The sequence below is a fragment of the Thunnus maccoyii genome, chromosome 15 (genome assembly GCF_910596095.1).
Source record: "Thunnus maccoyii chromosome 15, fThuMac1.1, whole genome shotgun sequence".
Taxonomy (NCBI): Eukaryota; Metazoa; Chordata; class Actinopteri; order Scombriformes; family Scombridae; genus Thunnus; species Thunnus maccoyii.
Genome location: NC_056547.1, coordinates 14,338,152 through 14,362,341, shown reverse-complemented (window position 1 = coordinate 14,362,341; position 24,190 = coordinate 14,338,152). Strand labels below are relative to the sequence as shown.

Genomic DNA, 24,190 nt, shown 5'->3' with positions numbered 1-24,190 from the left:
TCTCAGCAGACACAAAGGAATCAACTTTATTTACTTCAGCCATCAAAACTACAAGACAAACATTTTCAGTGCATTAACTCTGTGATTGATTGAACAGACAAATTCAGGGTGAGACAGTCACTGCTCCACAACTGAGAGACACATATCTTATTTGTTCAGAAAATCACTGCAGTGATTACTTTCTGTGAGCTTACTGTGGTCATCTGCTTAGTTTTTCTAGGTTCTTATACAAATCCCTTTTTCCCTTATTTTGTCTAATTCTTAACATTGTAGTGATGCATTCAGTAAATATTCATCATGGGGTATCTGCAGTTTTGTAGCACCAGCTGGTCTGAAAAAGCAGGAAAACTGGATTACTCACGATTTACAGCAAAACATTCAATAAGTCTCTTTTTTTTACTCAAGTGTGTAAAATTGTGTAAATCGTCGTAACGTTGTTTGCCTATAAGATATTTCAACAATAGATTAAGCAAAAGTCAAAAGCATATCTTGAATTTATACATTGCTGTGTTTACACAAAATGAAATCAACATTTGTCCCTCTCTTATTATCTCTCTCCCTCTGTTTTCTTCCTTTTTCCCCTTTTCTCAACCATTATTTCTCTCCTGTCTTTATCATCCTCCCATTTCAGGTATCAGCAGAGCCTGATGGTTCTAGTTACGTATTCCAGGGTTTCATTCAGGGAAAAGACTATGGACAGTTTGGACTTCAAAGACTGGGTAATTCTGTTTAGGTTTAGTAACAGCATCGGATAATGCATATTTTTGTGTTAAGTCAGCTTTGACTGTAAATGACAGATGTGAAAATCTCATGAACTGCCTGCGAGAATCTCACTGATGGAGAAAGTAATCAGGGAGCTCCTCTTTGCTGGCAATAATGACCTTATTGCTCACACTTAGTCAGCCTTGCAGTGGATAGATTCTCACTATGCAAAAGCTGCTCTTCACACTCGAAGTCATCTTAAAAGGGCTAAACTCCATCAGCCTGCATCTTCCATCGCCATCAAATTGAGTTGAAAGGAGTCATTTACCTTAGGTGATCGGGAACTGATCTGTACTGATGCCAAAATCAGCAAACAAGCTGAGGCAAATGGCACCTATGGTAGACTCATTATTTTGGGATTAACAAGACATTTACACAATCTGGACAGTGTGCTGTACATTGCAGGTCTCAGCTCAACTGCAAATGCTAAGAAGAGAAAATAATTGTGATCTTCCAGTATCCACTGTTGACAAGATCTGACTTGCAGCTGTTATGGAGAGAAATGCTAGTCCTGTATAGACTTTGTCACTTTGGAAGACCTCCTTTCAAACATGCAACAAAACTGAGTTTTTTGATTTTTCTAAAATAATATGATCAGAGTTTTGCTTATAATAAATCAATAATTCTTTGTCATTTCATCATTCCATCCTGACCAATTGTGTGACCAATGACGATGCTTTTCTTTGTATACAACAGGTCTGAATATGTCAGAGAGTCAGAATTCGCCACCGCCTCAGCTTGGTACCAACAGCAGTTCTGTGGCTATCGCTATTCTGGTGCCTTTCTTCGCTCTAATCTTCACCGGCTTTGGCTTCTATCTCTACAAACAAAGGTGTGCTAAAAAAAACACACACACATGAATTGCATTTAAGTCATGTCTGTTCTTCCGCAATAGAAAAACAAATGTGTTCCTGTCACTGAATTGTTATATCACTTGTGTTTTTTGTGCTGTCACACAAAAAGTACAAAGGCATTGTTAACATTTAAGCATCTTGTCAGATTCATGAAAACAGTACCTGCCCCAGTGGTTTGGTTGTTGAGGAGACAGTTAAGTCATTATCTGTTGCAAACTGTGCTGCAAAACAATTCTGTTTAGGAGGTTGTAAATTGGATTTTTCAGAGATGTGATTTAAGCACAATTGACTGGTATTCTCATTGTTAAAAGATACAAATGTCCTCTGTTCTGCTGTTAGTATCTCAAAAAAAAGCTTGCTGAAGGAATTAGTTTTGGATGGGCTGATTGGAATCTCACTAGGCTTCCTATAAGCACAACTCTCCTTCTAATCCTTCTTATAACTTGTTTACTATTCCACTCCCAAGACTCCCCATAGCTATTGTCCACCAGTTAAGTGAATATTAACAGACAAACAGTTTTATCACTCTAACATTGTAATTATATTTGCTGTTCTGTTTTTTTCACAGAACCACACCAAAAACACAGTACACAGGTTGCTCAGTCCATGAAAACAACAATGGCCAGGCTGCCTTTGAGAACCCCATGTACAACACCAACGCCAAGGCGGTGGAAGGGAAGGCTGTTAGATTCGATCCGAATCTAAATACTGTCTGCACCATGGTCTGAGGATTGATTGTCCTCACTTGAACTTAATGACTCAGATATCTAAGGGGACCACAATTGGTACAAGGCTGTGAAGGGGGAAAGCCGTATGCTTTGACTCAAACCTCAACATCGTCAGCAACATGGTCTATACATTGATTACAAAAAACCTTCAGTCCCAGTTCAGAAACCTAATCTCGCCCAGTCAAGGGAAAACTATCCATCTGAAACCAAAACTCGGCGTTGGTACCTTTCATTCGCAGCATTTTGCATCCGCAACTGAATTTAAACAAATGTAAAATTTCTGCTATCTCTGATGGATGCAACACAGCCAGTGTAAACTCACAGTGAGATGTGACGTCAAGAAAAGGATGAAAACTACACCGGCCTATGTATTATCCAACTCTAACTCCAAGTCTTAGCTGGTCAAGGAAAATTCATAATTTGATTCTAAACCGAACATAGCCGTTATACTTCAACCTCTTATTTAATCCCACTCACTGTTTAATACCAGTAATAATGATAAAGCCATGACCTGCTAGTCAGATATCATGACATGTCACCATAACCCAGTGCCGAATTTTGTATTTCACACAGAGCTTTGGAGAGAATGACCCACTCTCCGCTCTGTGACCGTTAGTCCTTGCCCGGGGAGAGCGAGAGCACATTATCAGTGCTCTGGCTGTGGTTATACATCATAGAGATAAACTGCACTACAAAACTAGGTTGATTTCATTTGTACCATGTTGTCTCCCCAACTGTACTGAACAAATACTTACTTTGAGGAACACAGAAGCAAAATGGCTGCGGATGGCGAAGGATGTCACAAAAGACACTGTGAAGCAAAGAATGCTGTTCATCTGGGTTCAACACTGACAGTAACAGACACTGTCACCAGCAGACCATAAGTAAACTAGAAACTGACTAGTTGTGAGCAGGAGCCTCTTAAATCTCTACAATGACCACGGAATACAACACCCTAGCAACCAGAGAGGACAACCTCCTGACTCTGTGACAACCAGAGGCTGGTATTACCAGTCTCTTGTCTTTTTTTTTATGAAAATGGAGTCTGAGACGGCTAATGCTAGCAGACAGTAGCAAAAGTTGCTTTGAAAAGGGACTAACTCCTAAGCAAAGGATAAGGGGGAGCCCTGGAGACGGAGCTATAATCCTAACTGAACTGGGATTAGAGCAAAGCAAAACTAAAAGGAGTCTAAAGGGGAGCTAGCACTAATAGAACAGATGAGAAGAGACTGACTCATCTAATGGATAAACTGCTCCTTCCCATCCAGTGGATAAGAGATGGAGACAACCCCTAACCAAACTGGAAGTAGAGTAAGGGAGTCATCAAGAGAAAAGATGAGATCTTAAAATCCCAACGCAGCAAATCAGAGCCTGTCTAACCTGAAATCAACTACTGAGAGAGGTCAGCCCTCCCTCTATGTGACGAATCAGATCAGACAGAATATGGCCTTGAGGAAAGATGTTCCCGATCTTGTGAATTTCAATGGATTCTGATGAGAAAGACGTTGAATGGATACAGAGGACTCTGATGGACTAACAAAGGAAAAAGACTTTGAGAAACAGAGAAAGCTCTGGCACTAAAGCACATTCTACAGGAACACTACCTGTCTACCCACTGAGAGACGGACAGATAGAAAGGTTACACAGTCAGAGACACTGACGGGATTGAGTGACAGACAGAAAAGATGACAGGTGCACACACTAATGAAAATCTAAAGAGACAGAGAGCAGACAGGTGATATTAAGAGACAAAAAAAACAGATATTGTTAGACGCAAAAAAGATAGACACGTTCAAGAAGACAAGTAGGGTCTTAAGACTGTTGCAGACTTCCAGTGTCTCCACTCCACAGACAGACAGACAGGTTCAAACACAGATTAACAGGCTTACAGAAAAACTAAACACAGACAGGCTGATAGACATGAGACATAGACAGGCTTACAGACAGACATAAATTGACAGACAAGCTAAAAGACAGACAAACAGGGTTATAGCCCTACAAATGTGGACACCGTTCCACTGTAATTCTGCACTCTGCGAGTGCTTCTCTCCTTTCTTTGTTATTGCTGCAGAATCTTCTGATCTGTAAATCTATTGCATATATATTCGGGAGCATTCACCACCTATATTTTTGTGCTATATATTTACCACAGGGGAGGGGCTGAAGGGGAAAGACAGATTATAGCAGAGAGTTTTTAGAAAAAAAATGAAATAAATATCAGATATTACAATTATGTGCTGTTCACAGAAGTCACAAACAATATTTTTGTTTCCTTTGTGACATGAAATTGGTTTTATTTCCATTTCTTGTGTAAACGTGACGTTCCTCACACCAACACTGTCTTTCCCACTGAGGCAATCATGATAAGTGTCAGTGGTATTGTTGTTGTCATTATTGTTGAGATGCAAGGTTTGCCAGCAACAATCATGCTGTTTCAAGTTAATGTTTCATCACACATTTATTACACATGGCAGATTTCTAAGATAAGATAAGATGATCCTTTATTGATCCCTGGGGGAGAAATTCTGGTTATTCTATAGTCATTAATAGATGGAGTTTGTGCTGTGGTTGCCATTATTTTTCTTCCCCTTCACTGCAGTTCTTGATCACTGCAGATACATAACAGTGTCATCTATAATTTATAATTTAACGATCAGCTGGAACAGCACTTTTTTCTAACCTAACTGGTCATATGAAGCCACAGAAACATGTCAAAACTTACAGAAAACCCAGCTCTTAATGGAACCCACTGTTGTTTTCCATCATCTTTCATAAGGCCATGGTGAAATAAGAAACACACACTGTAAAATAAATAAATAAAAAAAAGATATAATATTAATGGCAAAGATAATAATGATTACTGCTGGTGAACTGCCCGACAGTTTGTGGATTATGGACCACATACATGTTTTGACCCACGTAGAAAATGTGTTGTGTATTGACATGCCCGTTCTTTTTTGTATTTTTATGTCATATGTTGACGTGTCGAAAGTAGTTTGGAAAGAGTGGCTTTTAGGGTGTTTTCCATGGGTTTCTTTGTGAAATGTTACTAAAATTATGACCCAATTTACTTGTACAACATACAGGTTGTAACCTTATTAGGTCTTAAAACCTCAAAGACAAGATGTGTAAATCTTAGAAGGATCATTACCTTAAGTTCACCTCCAGGTTTTATATCACTGAATCTCGGTGCTCAAGTTGGCTCCTCTGTTAACGAAGCGTTTGGTCTCATAAATCAATACTGAAATGTCTGGGATCATGGTAGTACAAGAATTCTCTTTTCAGACGATTCAGATTTGACCTTGTACTGAAATCCACATCTATTATAAATTGGCTTACAAAATTTACAAACCTTTACTTGGATGTAAAGAAGAAGTTTGTACTCCCTTTGGCACTTGAGAACTATCATACACTTGTGTGTGGTGCAATAACATATAGATCTTAATGACGTATGATGTAGTGTTTTGCGTGTGCACGTTGCATTTCAAAGGCTCTGAAGGGCCTTGAACGTCATTTATATCAGAGACACTGAAGCTTTAAGATGAACTGATGATTTGGGAAAAGATCTTCAAGGTTTTCAAGTTGACATCAGAGTAAATTCAAACATAAAACCAAGGCCACTGAGATTTGTTATTTCCCCTTGCGTTGAATGCTTATTTTTATTTTATAAATATATAGCCTTATAATCTCAGCTCACTGTTCCTTGGCTGGTAGTTATTTTTCAGATCTGGCCTGCTACCAACTCTGATAAAAAATGTTTATAGCTGGCAACCTTCACCGTGTTTAGCCCCTGTCAGCCACAGGAAGCTGTTGTTGCACAGGTTGTTGGCCTTTCTGATGGTTTCATGTGCCGTCGATAAACCACCGCTGAGAGAAGATGTCAGATATGAGTGTGCATAACATCCATAATAGTTTCTTATTGTAAGGGTTGGGCCTGAAAATGCACCATATACTGTACCTATATTAATTGGTCCCCACATGACAGGAATACATACACCAATGAGCATGACTCACTGTTTTTCAGCTTTGGTCTCCATTTAAAAAAAAAGTACTTATTTTCTTTTAAAGAGCCTGGTTTAAGGAGTGAGAGACAGAATTTAGTGAGTTTGTGTCCCAACACATGATGAATACCAGTTGCTTTTAATGAGTCTGGGTGCCAGGGTGAGCAAGAACATCGACTTTGTTTTAAGAACCCCCGCTGTCGTGACCACAGGCGCTGACTGCAACCAGCTGACAGAAAACTCCTTTTAGAGTCAGAACTGATTTAAAAGCAACGGTAGCTGCGGTTTCCCCGTTTATCCACGCTGCGAGTGTCCCGCATTGCATCGCTATGGTGACATTATTTCTTATTACAGTTTGGATTGATTGTTGCTGCTGCTGTTGTTGTCGTCGTTGCTGTTGTTGTTGTTTTTCGGTATGGATCTGACACAGTGCCTACCAAAAACCATGGGACTCCCCCCAAGCTCCCCCCAACCCTGTCATCCACACGAGCTCTTTCAAACACACGCACACACACACACACACACACACACACACACACACACACACACACACACAAACACACACACACACACACACAAACACACACACACACACAAACACAAAAACACACACTTGCTCCAGTCCTCCCCTTCATCAGAAGTCATTTTTTTCTAAGCTTCAGTCTATTTTGCCACAGGCTTTTCCTACTGACTGACCGCAATAAGACCCATGTGATTTGAAAGACTTAAAGCCGTTCCTGCCTGGGGACATTGGAAATATTCACCATTTGAAAAAAAAAAGATGAAATATAGAATAAAAAAGTGTTTTGTACAGAAATATATTTTTATGATGAAATTATTTGTAAAATGTATGAATCTATTATGTAAATTTTCAATGCAATGTAAGATTAAAAAAGGCTAATTGCTTTTGTAAAAAAACGTGTCTGTCTTTATTGTCTCTGTACTTTCCTGCTAATTGATTTGCTGTGACTATTTTATCTGATTAATACCAGGCAAACAAAACATTGTATTCAAATCCATATTACTGGCAGTGTACATTTCAACTCCTGAACCTACTGTCATCGGTTAGTGAATATGTACCACTGTACAAACTAGAGATTATACATATTATGTTATGTTCAAATGTGACTGGAAAACTCATTTTCAAAGTCAGGGACTGCCTTGCAGGGGAAATACTGCAGGCACAAAGTGTAAAACCATATAAATAACAGTGCAGCTATCTCACCTTGAGATGAACTCCCTGAACTGCGACCATTCATTCACTGTGGAAGTCCTTATCACTGGGAATGCAACATTATTTCTGCTGCTGCACCTGTGACTGCTGGTCTGACTTTCTGCAACAGAGGCAAATGCAGAGTTTTCATGCTGCATATATCATGAACAGATATTACAAGCCATGAGATTTTTCTACAGCTTGGAAGTGCATGTCTGGGTTTTTTCAAGCAAATGAAGCCCGTCGCTAAATGTATCTGCGGCTCCTGGGTCACCACTGAGGACGAATAGCTACATCTGAAATGAAATGTGTTTACATCTTAGCTCTTCTTAGCTCCCCAAAAATGTCTCAGCCGACCCAAAAACTCTCCAAATAATCCATCAGTTTAAACAAGTAGTGCATAGGAGTCAGTAGTGACAGTTTTAAAATTGGTGAGCCAGGGACTGCTCTGTACCTTTAAGTTCCTCATTATGACACTAAAGTTATGCCTTCTACAGTTCACGAGCCAGCTCAATACCTGTCAGCACTTTAATCATTTGACACATAACTCTGTAAATAGTGCAACCACTAGTCCTTGTGGGATTTCAGAAGACCAAAATGTTTCTTCACAAAATAGATTAAGGCTGCTGATCAACAGGGGATCCAGACGGCTGAGAATTAATTATGTTTATGCAGCATCACCATGGGAGAACAAACTACGCAGTGGATATGTGCAAAAAGTAACAAGAACAACTTTTTAAAAAATGACAACTGTATCACCTTTACTGAACTCTATTGGCGACCAGTGGGAATTGCAACAACACAAACTTGTCTCTTGTCATTTTCCTCTTGTCTCTTGTGACTGCCTTGTAATGGACACAGTTTTACAAAACAAATGAGTAAGTTGATTTGACTGAAGAGGAGGAGGTATAATAAACAACAAAATTTCCCTCCCACATAAATTTAAGTCTATAGACTGCAAAATATGAGCCTACCTTGGCCTGTGTTTTGGAAGATAATAATTCAAGGGAATTTAAAAATGTGTCTGTCATGATTTAAGGCAAGAATTACTGTTGACATACTGCGTTTTGTGTTTGGTTGCCTGCTAAAATATGCAAAAATATTGTTTTACACATTTCAATTGGCCATAAAAGAAAGAAAAGAGAAAGGAAGAAGCAGAGAAGAGATTTCTTCTTGTTCCAACAGTTGAATGTTTGAGCTCCACTGTGCAGAATAATGTATGTACAGAGTTTGACACAAGAAGGCTGTTTTCACATTCATCTGCTGATGGAGGAAAATTTCTCTGTGCTCATTGAAAAACAATTTTTAGGGGTAGGCCTACAAGCATGATTTGTGACATCACAAATAGTTTGGAAGCCAATCCTGGTCAGCTGTTTCTCTATGTTTAAATAGGCTCTGTCCAATTACAGAGAAGACAGTTGCAGTTTTAACTTAACTTTAGTTTGTGCCTTTGAACATCTTAATCACTGAATGTTTTTACATTTCACACTTTTGAACTGACGATTCAATTTAGTTCTGTTACTAAAATGGGTGAGCAACTTTGATAATATTTTAAATAACTGTTATTCAACTTTTTTTGTTATCTATCTATCTATCTATCTATCTATCTATCTATCTATCTATCTATCTATGTTTTGGAGATGCACATAATGCACTGGAGACAAATTTCCCCATTGGGACAATAAATATATCTATCTTATTTACATAAATTTATTTTACCGGAGGTTCATTCTTGACCTTTAAAACCGCAGTTGAGAAAACAGTCTCACCTGAGAGTCCATTTAGTAGTTGTTCAGGTGCTTTAGGTCTAATCACAGGATCTTAATCAACATAGACAGGAAGTCCTGAAGAAATGGAAATGTATTTAATTTGTTTTTTTCCCCTTCTTTTTAAAAAAAAAAAAAAAAAAAAAAAAAAAAAAATACGGGACAAATACGCTATGAGCCAATGCCACATTTCAAAATAATACTAATAATACTAATAATACCTATCCCTAAAAGGGCTTTTAAAAAACTGCAATTCCATGACAAAAAATGGGCAAACTCCATCTGCAGATGAAGACCAAATGATATGATTGAAAGTTCCAGAAGTTGCATTGCTGTTTCTTAAGACGATGACAGCGGACGCCGGCTTGCCCATTTAGCACAATGACAGAAAAATCATATAAAGTTCAGATTTATAAACTGTACAACATTATTTAATTTGAGGAGATAAATTTCGGTTATTTCGGCTGGTAAACGTGAAACTCTTTCATAATTTTGGTGCCAGATTGAAGAGTTTTAGGGGGAACCACGCCGAGACGCTCCTTTGTTGACATGTAACTACGTCACAATGGCGGCTGCTGAATGTATCGACGAGAATGTTGTGTCGCTTCATCTGGAGGGACGAGGGCCGCTTAAGTGACCTCAAATTTGACTTCAATAATGGATAATCGCTCACAGTAAAACTGTCAACCACTACGAAGTGGATGGACTTCTTTCTCAGTGGTTGTATCGTCAAAATGGTGAGTCAAGTTTGACGTTTTTCCCCCTGCTGAACACTAAAGTGTTGTTTGTTGCTCCTTCTTGCTGGTTAACGTTAGCTGTCACACGTCTACAAACTCATAATTTATAGTAGGTGCTTTAATTTCTTTGTTTTTTTAATTTTTTTAAATGCTTCCAATTTATTTCTCTAAGTGTATTGAGGTGAAGATCTGTGACGTTGTGCGGTAGCCTAATATTTTTAACTGACTAATTCCTGGTATTAACTTAGAGTTAAAATGCCTTTTGACACAGTTTTAACAGAAACTTAAGTATCCCAGTTATAGTACTGCAGACTACTGGAGCACACTTGTTCATGAGTTTACTTACTGGTAATTCTAGTTTGAGTGTTGGGATAGGTGATTTAAATTTTGAACGTTGAGAGTATTTCATAAAGGATGCTTGGAGAAGCTGGGCTTTGGAAAAGTCTGACTTAAGTTAACCTAAACAGTTCACCCAGGCTTAAGTCAAGCAACAAGGGGTCAGACTAACTTAAGCCTGGTTTAAACTAGGACTGCAACTAACAATTATTTTCATTGTTGATTAATCTGTTGATTATTTTCTTGATTTTTTTTTGATTCGTTGTTTGGTTATAAAATGTCAGAAAATGGTGAAACATGTCGATCACTAAATGAAGATGAAATTCTTAAATGTAGATAAATTGACTAATCATTGCAGCTCTTGTTTAAACAGATGAGATAAATTGAGACAAATTTACCAAACTAGAGCTTTTTATTGAGTAAATCACCACCACACACACACACACAACGTCCTGGGATCCACTTGGGATTTTTTTCATTTGCAGACTGAGATAGTCAGCATGCTGTTGAGAAAATTCAAGTTCTGTTTAACAAATTCATTTTGTGTTATCATTTTATACTCAGGCACTTAAACATGCAGCTGTTCCAGCTAAAAAAATGTTAACTTTTCAATTACAAAAACAGATGATACACTTAAAACATTTTTCACTATAAATAGAACTCCGACTAACATATCGGTTTTGTTGGCTGAGCTACTTTTACACTTGCCTTTAAGGCATAGAAAAGTGGAGCAAAGCTCACAGTGGGAAGTTAAATGTAGTGGAAGTTCAGCATGAAAATAGGTCTGCATGAAAGATGATTGCCTATGTCTACAAAATTGTGTGTTAAACTTATTTGAATGGTTTTGGTGAATTCTGTTTATAGAAGAAATGCAAATGTTTTGCCTAATTCATTAGGATACCATGTGGTTGTGACCGTGGCAGTGTTATATACCAGTGTTTTTCAATCCTGGGGCCTGTACTACAAAGCAAGTTCAACATACCCGGGATATCTTTTCATTAGCTGGCTTCACTGAGCCTAACATTTGCGGTCCAGATAACCAATACTACAAAGCTGGCTATCAACTAGCTCTCCAGCTACTAGTGCCTTCATGTGAAAGAGGTGGGGATGTTAATTATGAGCGACATCATCGAAACCGTGAATGAAGTACTTCACATGAAATGAGCTGAAACGGTGATACTAAGTACCTGCGGCAAACTTCTCTTTTTGAACAGCAAAAAGTCATATTCAACAAAGTGAAATGTGAACTATGGCCTGTAATGGCCTAAAGACACTAGCAATACTTTCTACATATTAAAAGTAGGCTAAGGCTTAAAATACATGTATGAATTATTATATATGACTTAACTATAGAGTGAGTATTTTTGTTATTTAGTTGGCTGATGAAGGAACCATTCTGAATATGTCACATAAAAAAACTTAAAAGTTAACTTTGAAGTTAACTTAAACTGTTTCTGCTACTGAAGTAAAGAGTGGAAAAGTAGTTAATGACTGATGAGGTCTATCAGACCAACGTGTTGCATTTGTAATCATGGGAGCCAATTAACAGTGTGTTGATTATTGTTCTAATAAAAGACAAGCTTTAGATGTTATCTCCAATTAACGTCACACAGGTGTCTCATGATATTCTGAGCTGCAGTGATTGAATCAGGGTGTAAAATCATCCACACTGTCAGCTATCACTCCGAGGATAAAATAAACTTTGCACAATTAAAGTGCAGCTAAAATCATCATGATGTGTTTAGTGTTGTAAACAATTTCTCCATTTGTTAGAAGCTCTGTTTTAAAACCAGAGTGGAAATAGAAAGCCTGGAACAATAAAATGTTTCCACTGACCTATAAAAATTTTTTGCTCTTTTTTACTTGTCACTTTATTCTAAACTCAGGACTTTTGTCCATGTTGGGATCTGGTAGGAATGATGACTCCCTTTTTCTGGTGATCTGATTGGTCAGTGGTCGGGGTATTGACAGGTTGTGATCTGATTCTCTGAAGTTAACCTCCTCCATAGCAGGTTAACTGTTCAGCATAAGTTACCATGGTGACCTCGCTAACCCCAAATCTTGCTTCGTAGTCCAGGCCTCTGTTCCTGGAGCACCCCTCCCCTGCATGTTTTAGATGTTTCCCTCTTCCAACACACCTGATTCAAATCATCAGCTCATCATCAAGCTCTGCAGAAGCCTGATAACGACCTGTTCATTTGAATCAGGTGTGTTGGAGCAGGGAAACATCTAAAACATGCAGGGCACAGGACTGAAAAACACTGTTATATACAGTACAACGTGAACCTGATGTCAGGGTCAGGGAGGTGGTCTTTGAGGGATAATGTTGAGACTTGTAGAGTGATTGTAAAGCTGTGAGGAGTGTGTTGAGTCTTGCTATTGTTGTGTTATGAGTGTTTTAAACTCTGCCTTAAATATTTTATCAAGAACATCTGTGATTCTTTCCAGCCCTATTTTGTGGTTATTTATTACCTTGCTTCTTTTTACAAGGCACACCTGTAAAATCTTTTATTTTTGTGCAGCGTCACCTAAAACTTGTGTATTTTGAATATTGGTCAGTGATTATATACAGTGGTAGGAACACTTACATGAGGTGTGCTGTTTGCAGTTATTTGCCTTATGTGGCCACTAGATGGTGCCATCTGACCTCTGTAACTTCTACTTGAGCAATTCAGTCTGCCTGTGTTGACAGCATGTTACCTTACATTAATGGGTTTGAGACAATGAGGGAAAATTAAGTTTAGTAATTTGGCAACAGAACATTTTCACCCAAGACAACAAAAACAGGAAATGAAATGCCAAACCAAGTCATTTTTTTAAAAACATGACCTGGAATTTCAGTTTTTTACAGTGTTCTTCTTTTCTGAGTTTTCAGAAACTAGCTTTATTGTTGCTGTATATGTGCCAGAGCCTGGATGAAGATCAGCACTCTTCATCTCTCTGTTAGTCAAACTGGAGCAATCTGGCCTGTTTTCTGTTATCTGTGCTCCAAATATGACCAAATTAATTTTTAAAATCAAGATCCTAAAAAACTAAGAATGATTTTGGGTAAATATTCGCAGTGTTTGATGTGTGCAGACGCCTTTGATTTTCTTTTATCTTCCTCTGTGTGATCAGCAGATGGAGCCAGTTGACCTATGAAACTGGCTTTGAGTTTAATATTCCTTTGCCAGTATTGGCTGCTTTGACAGTGATACCAGTACATGGTGTTTTAATATATGAACTTACCATGAATAACCAGGAATATATTGGTTAAGAATAGAGCGCATTGTAACACATATGGTCAGACACAAAATGAGTGACAGTCAAGATTTTTCCTCAAATGTGCTTTAATTAAAAAGCAGAAATTGCAGTTAATAGATCAAATCCTGATTCACATGAATACGTGCAGCTGGAGGGATAATTTGTCCATATTCAAAACATTCTGATTAGGTTTCACAAATTAAGTTTTCCTCTTATGTTTTGGGTCGCTGCTTACTTTACTTTTAGGTTCTATAATCTCACTTGTGTGGTGGTTGATTACAGAAGAATCTCTCACTGTGGTTCATTGTATTGACCATAGTAGATCAGTAGATGGCGCCAGCTGACTTTTGATCTACTTTTTACTCTGAATTGTTCTGTTGAACTGCTTTGACAGTGTACTAGACACCATGCAGCTGTAAAATTTTAACATCTGTGTGCAGCAAACAAAAGTTTTTTTTCTTTACTTTTTTTATTTGAAGCATTGCAAAATACACTAAGATATAGCACATCAAGGCACACATACTCACAAATATAAAAAAGTAGAAAAATGCATTACAAGATCAAACTAAAGAGACTCTGAAAGATAGAAACACATTCAATAACCAACCACAAGTCCAGTGTTTGTCTGTTAGATGTAGGTTGAATTGTAAATACAGTCACCATCCAAATTGATACAAACAACATACTGTATTTTTCATGTAGTATGTCCTAAAGAAAATGAATGAGTTAACAATCACATTTTGTATGAAAGAGGATGGGAAAACAATAAAAATTGCAAGTGATAAACCAAATTATGAATTATCAGTTGTTTGTTGTGTCATAAAGAAAATGAAATATAAATATATCACATATACTTATGCAGAAAAGGGCTATGGCTAGTTATGGTTTTAAATCTAAGGAGAGGGATGATGTAGACACTCACGGACATTCCTGTATTAGTAAATAGTGTTTCTCCAGAATAGAAAAAAAGAATGCACCGATGTAGCACGCAACGGTATGATGTGTGCATTTTACCCCTTGATTTTATTGGCCAAATGTTGTCAGTAGATGGAGCTTGATGACCTACGATACTTGAGTTACACATTCCTGTGCCTGAATTGAAATACAACACTACAAATAAGTGTTCCTGAACTTAAGTGCACATCTTTTTATTTGTTGCAACATTCATTTTTCATTGAAGGCAAATGATGAGAGGAGAGAACAACAAACAAGGAAAAGCATCGACTAACCAAATGATAAGTTATTTGAATTAATCTCTGTTACAAGAATAGTTCTTTGACTGATTTAAAATAGAATTAACACAGAAAGTAATACGGTGATTTTTTTTTTCTTCTCTTAGTTCAGCATCATCTTGCTCCAAACCTTTTTTAGATTCCACACCTTTTTAGATTATCTTCTAGTGACAGAGAGGGTACAAAGAAGAACATTCAGCCCGCTGTGTTTTAGTCAAACTGGGACAAGCTGAGGCTGCAGGGTCCGTGGGAAAGGATAATCATGCAGTGAAGCTCCTCGAGAAGTCCTTTCGTGTATGAAGCCGCTGTGTAGCCATGTGAGTGTAGTGGAGAGTGTGTTGAGAGGGTAATTGTGACCAAGACAGAGACCATAATTTGTCCCCATTGCTACACTAATGGAAAGAAAAAGGTGGTCAGGGATCAGGTTGCGGATTAACATGAAGCGGATGCATACTGTTTGGGGTAATAACCGTATTTTTATTTTTAAGAAAAACGATCCAAACTGTTATCTCCTACAAAAATGAGTAATTGCAGTATTCTAGTTTTAAAACTGTAAGAGAAATAAAAGATAAACATCCCAGTAATCAATTTTTAAACCATCAATTTTTAAAATGCCTCGCTTGAGTGTTCCCACCTTCACCGCCATCTCTTGCAGTTCATCTTTTTGGCTCTGAAATACGGTGTGTACGTCTTGTATATGAATCACACAGTCCAACATAAAAAAAAAAAAAAAAAAAGGAAATAATCTTTGCCTTCTATCACTGCTTGTATTGTCTCACATCTTGCTCTTGTAATCACTGAAAGAGACCCATGTGTGCTTTCTTTTGCCTACTGTTCCTGTCTTTGCACTATCCTGGAATCTCAGCTTTCCTCTTTGTACTCTCCTTCTTCCAGAGACAGTGCACAGCTTCAGTAGTCCCAGAATACATAAACACACACACACACATGCCAACACAAACACAATGTTACATCCCTATCAAATCTATGCTGATATGAACAGTAATAGGTTAGCACAAACTGCAAAAAATCCTGAGAATCTTCAGAAAAATTAGGAGATTTTTGGATATTAAAAAAAGAGAAAGATCAGCACTTCAAGATGTATTGGCTAAATTTGAATCTTAAAATTGAAAGAGCAGAAAATGCAATTTAATTTCAGAGTAGTTTAAAGTATCATCACTCTTTATTCTTTTGTTAACTGTCAAATTTTTCCCAGACCTATTTTATTATCCTGCCATTTGAAACCGGAGCTTTTAAACTGTTTCTTCCGATCACCCAGCTTCCCGCAGTCTTCCTCCTGTGACAGAGAGCTTTCCCAGATTTCTCCAGCTTTCTGTCTTCGACTGCTTTCAAATCAATCTGGGATTAGGCTTGATTACATGGGTAACCCTTTGGGACGCTTTATTTCAATGAATTAGTCGAGTGAATGAACAGAACTGCAACAGAATGGTATTTTGTACCAGCCACATAAATTATGCATAGTCTGTGGATATCAACCAGCCTTGATCATCTTTTTTTATAGTTTGAATTCAGAGTGAGAGAAATTGTTAATTGCCAGCATTGTCACATGTAATCTTGGCTGTGTTTGATGTACAATAGGGATGCAGTCTATATGTTGGTTATTTATTTATGTGATGATAGAGATCCTGTGTGTGATGAAACGGAGACCTAGATAAAATGTTTGTGTGGTGTTTTATGTTTTAGACGATCTGGTTATTGCTAGAATCATGCTGAGCTCAACAAATAAGAAAATTCATTTCAGAAACCAAGGACTTTGCACATTTAATCTTGTATTAATCAGTATATATACACATGCTATATATTCTTATGCATTTATGTTTTTTCTGTTTCATTCTCTTTCTTTGTCATTTTTTTACAGCTCAGGTGATGTTGCAGTGGTGGAAGATAAAGAAATAATTGTCCAAATAATGCAAAATGTACAACAGAGTAGAAAAGCTGCACCTTTCAATCCTAAAACAAATCCTGCACACTTCAGTTGAATTTGAGGGGCTTCATAATGAACAGTGAGTAATGTTAATGTGCTTTAATTCAAGCTGACCACACAAACAGTGAGATAGGTGTAAATATAGCTTCATGGCACGATAGTTAATAGCTGTGGAAGGCACAAAGGCAGTTGTACAAATACACATATTTTCTTTACAGGGAAATAATTTCACTCAGAGCATAATTAAATGTATACAGATCCCTGAATTATTGTTAAAAGCATAGAAATGTTGAAATATGACTGACAGAGGTGCATAAATCTGTGATCAGCGTGCCCCGAGAATCCAGTGAATCCGAGGGTTTGATATATTTAAAAATGCAAATTGCATGCAACAATTTGCATATAGCAGTATTTAAAACCAGTGTCCTTGCCTAAAGAGGGTTTTGTAGTAGACAAAGAGAGGGATTATGGGTAGACACCCACCCGTGTTTTGATCACAGCACTGTTGGTCAAGTCAGATTTCTGTAAACAATGGGTTACTCAAGAGGCTTGATGGTGTATTTAGTCAAACACATACAAGACCTTGAAGTGCTGTGACTAAATATAAATGATCATCTGGTTTGGAGGCTTTTACAATAATATAATCCTGAGCTTCTCTGCCCCTGAAGTGAGAAAAATCAAGGATATGAGAAACTTCAACTGCATATTGTGTTTCAGTGCTTAACCATATTCTCATTATATTTAGTCATTGTTGATGTGCTCAGATAGATAGATACATAGGTAGATAGATAGACGGATAGATAGATAACATATCCTCCTCATCAACTGAGGTAAAGTTAAGTGCTCAACCTACACTGGTTGCTGTGACCAATCGATTAGCATGACATGCTCAGCCATGTCCTACAGCGAGGGGGTTACAATGTTAGATTAAATGCCGGCTAGATCCTCATCAGGAAAAAAATCAATGGTTGTTGTTAAGGGCGAATAGTGTCCGAGGGGGTGGGGGAGGGAGGATTGTAGAGTCACTTTACATGGTGTGTCCTGGGCTGTTTGCACTGTGGCGCCTGCTTATATTGACCAGGATAGGAAGCCCGGGTAAGGAGGACAGAGAGAGAATTTGTCACCATAATTCTTCTTCACTCCTGAGTGCCCATTTACTTACATTGACTTTGGATTTCTTACTAATGGTCATACAACTCTGAATTGAGCAAAAACACCATAGAGAAGGTGGAGGAATGTGTTTCCACACATCTCACTCTCATTTCAAATCTAACCAGTTACTTTGGGAGAAGAGAAAAAAAGCCTTTAATCGGGATAAGTTGTAGATATGTAACAGTTCTTTTCTGTGAACAGTTCATTTTGAATCTTTTGTTTGTTTTTGTTTTGTTTTTTTAATTTCTTTTCTTTTTCCAAATACTTTTGCATATGTATTACCAGAAGATGCATGTTTTTGGGGGCTCTTGGGATGGGCTGTATGTTTGGCGTGACACAGAAATAAAACCAAAACTAAACTACAATAAAAACTAAGCATGTAAATGAAGAATACATAGACCTCAACATTTTCTACACACTTTTTTTTAACCAACATACAAAACTTTTTTTTTTTTTTTTCCAATTTTGGGCAGTTTTAAAAATTGCTGGCAATTACTGGCACACTAATACCATGCTATATGTCCAAAGTAATTAGAAAATCAGGTGTTGATTCAAATGTCAATTAAAACTTAACTTTATTTATGTAAGTGCATTCATATTTTATATTTTAACTTAACCAAGCCATTGTTATAAGGATCCTACATTTTCATGCTGTACACACAAACTGTCTTTAAAAATCTGTTTATTACATTATTGGAGTTTAATGGCAAAGACATAGAATATGCAACATACATGCAGGGCACAGCTGAACATCAGACACATGAAAAAACATAACACAAATTTCTCTTTTAAGGCAGCACACTTGAACTTGTATATTGTTGCATGTTTGCGGAGAAAATATGTTCACAACAACTATAATTTCATTGCAAGTGTAAGTGTGGAAGGCTGCCATTTCTTCATTTAAACACTACTTTGTGCAAGAAGCCAACACTGTGTCACAGTCCTTGTGGTACTGACAATTTGTTTCCTTTGCACTTGTTTTTTTTCATGTGTGTGTGGAAAAGAGTTAAAAGTACAGTTTTACATTCCTTCAGCATTAATACATGTAAATAGAAAATGATGTTAGGGATTTTGAAATCACTTTTCCAGGCTTTAGGAAAGTTTACAAATATAAAACCATATTGGATTAAAAATTCACAATAGAAAGTCATAATTGACCTTATTAGAAGTTCAAGGTGTCCTGTCAGTGGTTTTATAGACGTCTCTTATAATTGTAGTCTATGGGGAAAATACTTTTTGGGCTGCAGAGGATTTTTTCGCTGCAATACCGCTGTAGCCACTGGGCAAAATTGGCAGCAAGGCTGAGCGGCAGCACCTTATTAGTTCTCTTAATACATCCATGCTCCACTGTCTTACAGATGCAGATGGCTGTAGTAAATTAGAGGGCATTTACAGCTGTGAGCTGAGCTACTTTGATGAAGGGTTGCTCTAGTCTGACTGATTGTCGAAGTGAAGGCGACGATCATTGGCTCTATGGCGATCGCCTGAAAAACTGAAAAAGCTACTCTAAAAGTCACAATAGATTAGTTAAGTTGTTAGAAACCAATCGGTGACCAGTGGGGACTGGAGAAGTGGTTTAGAGACTAAACAATGTCTCCCATCTCCCAACTATTATTCATAGCTGGTTTTGTTGAATAGTCGAGTGAGGTGGTATGTGCGTGTAGTATGATGCAGAAAGGTTTCATGTTGAAGTCTCCAAAGAATAACAATAATTAATAATTTTTAATTGGTTAGAAACAAGCATCTGCAGAGTCCTTTTGGTTTGTCCCCATTAACACCCTTAATGCAAGTAAATGTCTCTTGAGTCTCACTAGACCACAATGAACAGAGTGACATTTATAGTCTGTGAGGACAGTCCCCCAGAGCTACTGTGTTTTGAACACATAAGTCATGTGTAGTTGCTCGAATGTTACTGCCTGTCATAATGTTGTGTCATTTCAGTAAGTAGGCACAGCTAGCTGGCAAGCACTAATTAGGTAGCATTAAAACAAAATAAACAGGAAAAAATCAATAGTATTACTTTTTAGTGTACTGTCTTCCCTCACGTTTATTTCTGTAGTCTTTTAAATAACATTTTTTATTTCGTTCCAATTCCAATTATTTTTTTTGCCAATTTTCCACTTGAAAAGGTCGAACTGCTGTCCGCAGAACAAAAGGAAGAATCAGCAAAACATCAGTAGATTGGACACAAATCCAAACAATGTTTTACTCTTAAGGACTTAAAAAAGTTCAGTTATGGCCAATAAAACATCTGTCAAGTTTAGCCGGTTGCCTTGTTATTCAGGAAATGAATGTCGGTTGTGGTGACATATTGATCATGGTTGTCTTCCCTTCCTTCTTATGGATAAACCCCAAAATGAAAGTTATCTCTGAATGTGGGCTAGCATTATGCATAGTTGAGTTTGAACTCTGACGTATAAAAGTGAACAAGAAAAGAGAGTAGAGTTCCCTCGGGAGTCCAAAAGCTTCAGCAGTTTTTTTTTTTTTTGTTTTTTTTTTAAACTTAAAATGCAGTGTTTAGCCAAAAGATCCCGGCCGGACTCAAACCAGCGCTCTAAACACTTAGGATGACTGAGATTAATGTATGAAATGCAACACAATTGTAGAAAACTGCAGAATTTAAGATTTGTTTCTAATGGCAATAAACAAATTGAGTATGTCAAATAAAAAGCCGCTCATTTTATCACTTACAATTTTGCTTTGTAAGTACAAGCTACCTTTTAAAATTTTAGATCACTTAAAGTGCTGAATACCTTTTTTAAATCAAACATATAGAGTTTATGCAAACTGTCATGAAACAGGACTGCCTACACACTGTGTCCCTGGGATGGATAAACCTCTGTGATACATTATTTTTTATCATTATATCTCTTGTTGTATTTAGATTAAGAAGTTTTTGATATGTCCCCAGCATACAATATTTTAATACAAGGTTCATAGTATGTCTTCCATTTTTGGCTGTGTCTAACTGGCTCACACAATGACACATGAAAACACCAATATACCCAGTCGAGTGTACAGTAACTCCTTTAATAAACCATTAAAGCACTCTGGTCTAACAAAATTACGATTCATGACTAATTGTTAATACCTTCTACTGAATGTCTATTTTAAGTCCATCTTACAGTTGATAATGCATCTCGACCTACCAACAGAACTGTAAAAATAGTCTCCCTCTCCTTTTTCTACTCTGCTCTGCACATCTCAGAGCTTCTCGACTCCACGACTCACGGCGACTCAAGGACAAAGAAGGAATGACTTCACTGTTTTGCTTGTGTGTGTCTTGTGTTTCTGGGGCAACATGGAGATTATTACTGCAGCAAGAGCTCTAGGTGCTGCTGGTGATGCCAGATAATTATGCATAACGAACCTCCAGAAAAGGTATACTGCCAAGGCTCTCGGGCCATATCAAATGGCAAAAAAATGAACTAAAAACAACACAAAATACAGTTTATGCATATTTTGAATTAATGGACATAGACATACAGCTAAATTTACATGTTTCCCTTTTTTTTCATAAAAAATAACCGTTCAGAAGGGCACTGATTGCAAGTGGTGTGCAGCATTCACCGCTTATTACCGTATTAGGTAAATTCAGTCACCCTAAATTAGGGCTCAGTTGTCTCTACAAGATAACAACAGTTGTTTATTATATTACATAAATGTATTACATTGTGCCTCCAAATTAAGGAATGCTGTAAACCATGTTACCTCTCATATTTTTTCAGTTGTACAGTATGTTGTGTTACTGAGAATATATTTTCTGTCTTGTAAAAGCTTGTAGATTGAACTTATTCAGCTTTGCCATCAAACTGTTTATATTAAAACTTCATTAAGACATATTTTTCAGTACAAAATAAAAAGGAAATCAATATCCATGGTTCACATGAAGCAACACATTACACCAAGAAATGTAATTTTCAAAAAATTGATTTTTATAATTATATTTTATTTCCAAAAAACATGTTTTCCCCAGTGTACTACCTGTTAAAGACTGCCTGTAATTTATTCAGTTATACAGCAGAGAGAATTTACAACTCCTAGACATATAATACAGTATAGTAATATAGTAACAGAAGTGCTTTGGGTAACTCCTCAGGGTTGACATGTTTGAGTCATCAAACAGTCAAATTGATAAAAAAAATATCATCTTGATTTTAAATAATCGTCTGCAGAGCAATTTGACATTTGCCTTTTTCATGTTTTTACTGGCAATTAAGGTCTCACAGTATGCAAGGAGTGTTTAAACCTGCAAGTCAACCTCACTGCTGTGAAGTGCTTGTTAACAAGTGATTTATGAGTCTGGCTTATTACTGTGAGATTTCATTGATTTGTGGAAATTGCCCACCCCGGGTTATTGTGTGCTTTTCACAGTACAAGCAAGGAGGTTGGTCAAAACTGATTTACTTAATCTTTAATGAGTTTTGTTATAAATCTTGCACTCAAAAACACATAGGAGGGCTCTGTTGTTAAAGGTGGAGGGAAGATGCAGCAACACATCCATACAAAACAGATAGTGGAGAGTTTTCAAACACCATGTAAAAAAAACAAAAACTGAAAATCATCTTCTTCTCAGTACCCAGCAGTTTGTACCCTCCAATTTCCCTCGCTGACTTCATGCTTGCTTTGTCCAGAAAAACTCTTCCCCTTCATCGTAGCGTGGGTGATCTCCAGATAAACAAAACGATAGGCGGAGAAGGACCCGCTGGGGTGTAGGATTGCTTGTGGAGAAGCACCCAAGCGCTCGTCTGCAGGATTTGTTTGACGCAGGTAATTGAAAGTGTTTTAAACTATTATAGCAACTGGAGGGCTTGTTTAACTGTCGAGCTGCCAGTCAAGCGGGTGGGCCAAAAGCCCGAGCCCGTCAAGGCCTGTCAGTCAATGGAAATGAGAAGTGTCGGCTTAATGGATTTCTCCACACCACTCCGTCTACGCACCCAGCAGAGCTAGGAGAGAGGGGGAGGGAAAAAAATAAAAATCAATGCATTGTCATGTGTGAGTGTGTGAGCCATCAAACGACCAGGTGGATTGGAACTGTATTTGCCTTGTGTGGATGTTGAGATGCGATACTGGGAGTGAGCAGGAGTTGTTGCTTTGAGTATTTGTGTGTGTGTGTGTTTGTGTCTGTGTGTGAATGCTGTGCCTGTATCTCTTACACCAGGCTGTGTGTGTATGTGTGTGTGTGTGTGTGTGTGTGTGTGTGTGTTGTGGCAACCTAAGAGGAGCAGGCTTTCTGAGATAACCCGTCTCCAGGGGCTTTTGTTGTGATTTAATGGTGTAAGAGGGGTCACATCACCCTCAAAACAAGTTTGTTTTCACCCCGTAGTCTCTCCACAGGTGGAAAAGTGTCTTTTGTCTGGATATTTGTTCTGTGGTTTTCTCAGTGTACACTCATCAGCACAGACACACACTGCTCACTATTACTGGCCTGTAAACCAGACATTTTTCATCCATGCAGCGGCATGGCGCTAGGGAGGGTCGTTCAGTCGATCAGCCATTCAGTTGACCACTTTACTCAAGCTGATTTCTCAACAACTATTGGATGGATTGCCATGACATTTTGTACAGCCATTCAAGAAGCTCAGAGGTTTGGGCTATGGGGACTTTGCAAAGTCTGGCCAGGGACCTTTTGTTGCATCTCTGTTGATCTCATTTCCTGTTGTCTCTCCACTGTCTGTAAAAAAGTCTGGAAATTCAACCCGGTCTGTCATGGTGTATCTCAGTAACTTTGGTAATCCCCCTGATTTGTAATCTAATCCCATCATAAGGTTGACATTTTCTTTAATGTCTCAACAACTGCTGCATGGAATGCCCTGAAATTTGGTGCACACATGTCCATTTCAGGGTTAATATAAGTAACTTTGGCATTACTGAACTTTTTATCTAGCCCCATCATCAAGTCAGAATTTTAATATGTGTAATACTTTGGTTTAAGACAAAATAGCTGCAAAACAAAACACAAGCTGTATTTAGCAAATTTTATTAGTAAATGTTAGCATGCTAACACGCTAAACTAAGATGGTTAACATGGTAAACACAGTAAACGGTAAACACCTGCATCAAAAATTTCCTTCACAACTTTTGTTATCTGACCAAAAGTCCAAAACCCAAACATATTCCATTCGTAATGGTGGAAAAGCAGCAAATCCTTAACTTTGAGAAACTGGAACAATCAACCTTTTTTGGTATCTGTGTTTGATTATGGACTCAAATGATCAGTTAAT

At 37.7% G+C, this 24,190-nt stretch overlaps 2 protein-coding genes and 1 long non-coding RNA gene across 5 annotated transcripts in view; 2 read left to right on the top strand and 1 right to left on the bottom strand.

Moving 5' to 3' along the window:
* The window catches only part of csmd3b (CUB and Sushi multiple domains 3b), a 386,683-nt gene extending 379,451 nt beyond the window's left edge, over positions 1 to 7,232 (top strand). The window contains exons 71-73 of the mRNA XM_042434723.1: positions 632 to 719; positions 1,459 to 1,594; positions 2,185 to 7,232. Coding sequence (XP_042290657.1) covers positions 632 to 719; positions 1,459 to 1,594; positions 2,185 to 2,344 — 384 coding nt within the window. The 3' untranslated portion in view covers positions 2,345 to 7,232. The remainder of the gene's footprint in view (positions 1 to 631; positions 720 to 1,458; positions 1,595 to 2,184) is intronic.
* On the bottom strand, positions 7 to 9,626 carry LOC121912545. The gene is made up of 4 exons (XR_006100097.1): positions 9,546 to 9,626; positions 9,328 to 9,402; positions 7,571 to 7,679; positions 7 to 331 (listed from the first exon to the last, which is right to left on the bottom strand). It is a non-coding gene; the product is annotated as an uncharacterized LOC121912545 (long non-coding RNA).
* LOC121912544 (teashirt homolog 1-like) overlaps positions 9,571 to 24,190 on the top strand; it is a 195,504-nt gene continuing 180,884 nt past the window's right edge. For 2 of the 3 annotated variants that reach the window (XM_042434727.1, XM_042434726.1), the window contains exon 1: positions 9,571 to 10,061. The gene's annotated coding sequence lies outside the window, so the exon portion shown is untranslated. Of the gene's footprint in view, positions 10,062 to 14,820; positions 15,190 to 16,748; positions 16,894 to 24,190 lie in introns of all 3 variants that reach the window. The other variant, XM_042434725.1, reaches the window with a different exon arrangement.